The 2,926-nt window shown below is 33.9% G+C and overlaps 2 protein-coding genes across 2 annotated transcripts; one reads left to right on the top strand and one right to left on the bottom strand.

Annotated features, from left to right (window-relative positions):
* Positions 1 to 558, top strand: NEMIN01_2487 (uncharacterized protein; the record flags this gene model as incomplete). Its single annotated transcript, XM_051478429.1, has 1 exon — positions 1 to 558. A coding segment is annotated over one exon (558 nt), but the record flags the coding sequence as incomplete, so codon positions are not given.
* Positions 559 to 892: 334 nt separating this feature from the next.
* On the bottom strand, positions 893 to 2,455 carry NEMIN01_2486 (uncharacterized protein; the record flags this gene model as incomplete). Its single annotated transcript, XM_051478428.1, has 1 exon — positions 893 to 2,455. One exon carries the CDS (start codon positions 2,453 to 2,455, stop codon positions 893 to 895), a length of 1,563 nt encoding a protein of 520 aa, XP_051334388.1.
* Positions 2,456 to 2,926: the final 471 nt, after the last annotated feature.

The following is a 2,926-nucleotide window of genomic DNA, read 5'->3' as shown; positions in this document are numbered from 1 at the left end:
ATAGAAAGATACATACGAACGTTGAGAGAAGGACTTGCAAAACTAGATAGAAAGAGACCACTGAAAGAGAGAATAAAGGAGCTAGTAAAAAGCTATAACAGCACGTGGCACAGTGGGATAAGAACAACACCAGAGAAAGCAGGACGAGAACAAGAAAAGGTCAGTGAGATAAATAAGGCAGACGGGAAGTACGCAAAAGCATATAAAATCAAGAAAAGAGAACAGTTCTGGCCAGGCGAACAAGTAAAAACAGCAAAACTTGAAAACTTAAAGCAAAAGCAGAAAAGCGAAAAAGGAAGATTCTACAATGATGGAGTAATAGTAAAGAGATGTGGGAATGATACGTATTTAGTGAAAGACGAAAGTGGGAAGATTAAGAAGAAGACATATAAAGAAATAAAAGGGCTGCCAGAGATACGGAAGCCATTGGAAACATGGAGGCTGAAGGAAGAGGAAGAGAATAACAACAAGGATATCAAAAATGGGGGGTGTAAAAGAGAAATAGAAGGAAGACAGAATGACCTCTGTCTTGCCGGGGGCATGTTGAGTATAAATTAAAATTTAATAAATAAAACCATGGATAGTTTACATTTTATTTTTATTTTTATTTATGTTTAGTAGGATATTTAAAAGAAAAGCATATACTCAGGATACAATAATTAGAGAAGTGTTGTAAAAAGGTTAAAATGAAAATCTAGCTCTGTTAGAGCGCATGCAGAGTATCAACGTGTAATAGCAGTACTAAACTAATGGTATAGAAATACGAGTATGCATAAGATTAAGAGTTATTTAGCGCTAGATCAAAATTGATAGCTGAGGCATATCATGTTTATTTGTGTTCTTATCTACACTCCGCTGCATGGTATAGTGTTTCTTTATACATTCATATCACCTAGATATTAGAAAGTTTCGCTACATTTCTAGAAGAACTGATAAATACTATAGATATTATAAGAGATATAAGAAAAACCATGAGAATTACAGTTTTCTGCATCTGTATTATTTTTCTTTCTTTGAGTTCTTCTGACTCTTTAGATACTTCCAATATCTGCGGTGCTTCTTTTATCTCTTCTTCTTTAGATACTTCCAATACCTGCGGTGCTTCTAATCCATCTACTTCTATTTTCCGTGCTTTTCCAAATTTTTTTATCCCTTTGAGTATGTGCTCTTCTTGAATTGGCTTTAATTCATCTAACTCATATAACTTTATATTAACATTAAGCAATTTTAAAAATGCTCTTCTCTTATCATATCTTAGTAAATATATGTCATTTTCCAGATTATTAATAGAGCAACTTAATTTTGTAATACTTTCTTTATCATTTTTTCTCACTGCTTGATCATACTCTATTTTCTTTTCTCTTAAAATTTTCCCTTTCTCGTTTATTTTATTATATAATCTAGTATTTTCTTCATCTGCTAGTTTCTTTAAATCTTCGTCTCTAGCTACATGGTCTCTGTAAAAATTATCTAAGCCTGCTTTCAGTCTCAGAATGTTAGGTCCTCCTTCTGTTTCTTTTAAGAAGTCAGTTTTGTTTGCTACATATTCTATTGTATTAATTATATAGTTGTGTATGTATTTTTCGTGTGAAATCTCTTTTAGATTGTCTTTAATAGAAATAGCTAAGAGCAGTTCATCTTCTGTAAATAGCTCATATATTACTTCAACTATATCCTGCGGGTTATTTGAAATAATTTTTATCTCTTTAATCAGCTCGATTAACTCAGCAATCTTATAATGTTTTTCGTGAATAAGCTTCAATCCGTAGTCTATCAGTAGCTCATTAGTATTTTCGTATTTCTTAGTGTACAGCTCGTCTAGAGTGTAGTATTCTTTTTTGAATGAGTATTTTTTAAAAATATCCATATTTAATTTATGCATTGAGTCTTCGATAGAATTTTTAGTTATATAATCGAGCATTTTTCTGTCTCGGCTCTCAACGACAGAGTCTCGTAAACTTTCTAAATTCAAGAACTTTGAGTCGTCAATCTCTAGTGTGTATTCCCTGGTACTTAGGTCAATGTCTCTATCAGGCAAGAGTACATCTTCTAGCGCCTTGTCTCTGTCAAACTGCATATGCACTCCCTGCTCTGGGTTGTATATAAGTGGGTTTTGTCTTATAATGTCATTGATTAGATCGATAAACTGATGCTTAATTAATCCTTCATCTTTGGACTTTAAAGCTTCATATAGACAGCCTATACTACTATATCCATTGTATGTATAGTATTTATAAATGTTATTCTTAATTATATCCAGAATAGCTTCCTTTTCTTTATCGGTACAGTGCTCACTTTCGATTTTTAGACCGCCACCACTGAATATATTCTTTAGTATGCTAAGTTCTTCCAAATAACCCTCATGTTCAAGAACTACTTTTGAGTCTGGCGCAATGATAGCGTTGCATGCTTCAAACAGCTTTTTGAGATTTACTATTAGTTTAACTTTTTTCATGTGTCCTTTGTAAAAATTTTAATTGCAGAAGAAATTTAAATGCATATTCTTGGTTTGCTCTTTTGATTGGTCTTGCTCTATGGCTCATTGGAGGAGAATCTCTCAAAGCATCCAATTGATTTGCCGAACAAAACAGCGCTTTCTCCTGTAGATTACAGACGAGTGGCTGGCAGTTTGTTGGAATAAAGCTCTTTCTGCAGCTTGCCAAGCTGGTCTATCTAGCTCAAAGCTGTTTGCACAGCAGATGCATATGCTATTCAGCATCAGTGATTTTCAAAAAAAAAAGGCGTGCTGTGCTATGGCACTCGTACTATCTATGCTACTCGAATGGAAAAGACGATAGACACGCTCAGAGCACAGGAGCAGCAGCATCTGTGGATTTGCAGTGCATCTAGTGCATCTAGGCATCTAGACATCTAGGCATCATAAAAATTTTTGTGCCAGAATATGTGCAGAAGTACAGAAGAAAAA

The sequence above is a fragment of the Nematocida minor genome, assembly GCF_024244105.1.
Source record: "Nematocida minor strain JUm1510 chromosome Unknown 7862, whole genome shotgun sequence".
Lineage (NCBI taxonomy): Eukaryota > Fungi > Microsporidia > Nematocida > Nematocida minor.
Note: the sequence above shows the minus strand (reverse complement) of the source record. Positions and strands in the feature narration are given on the sequence as shown.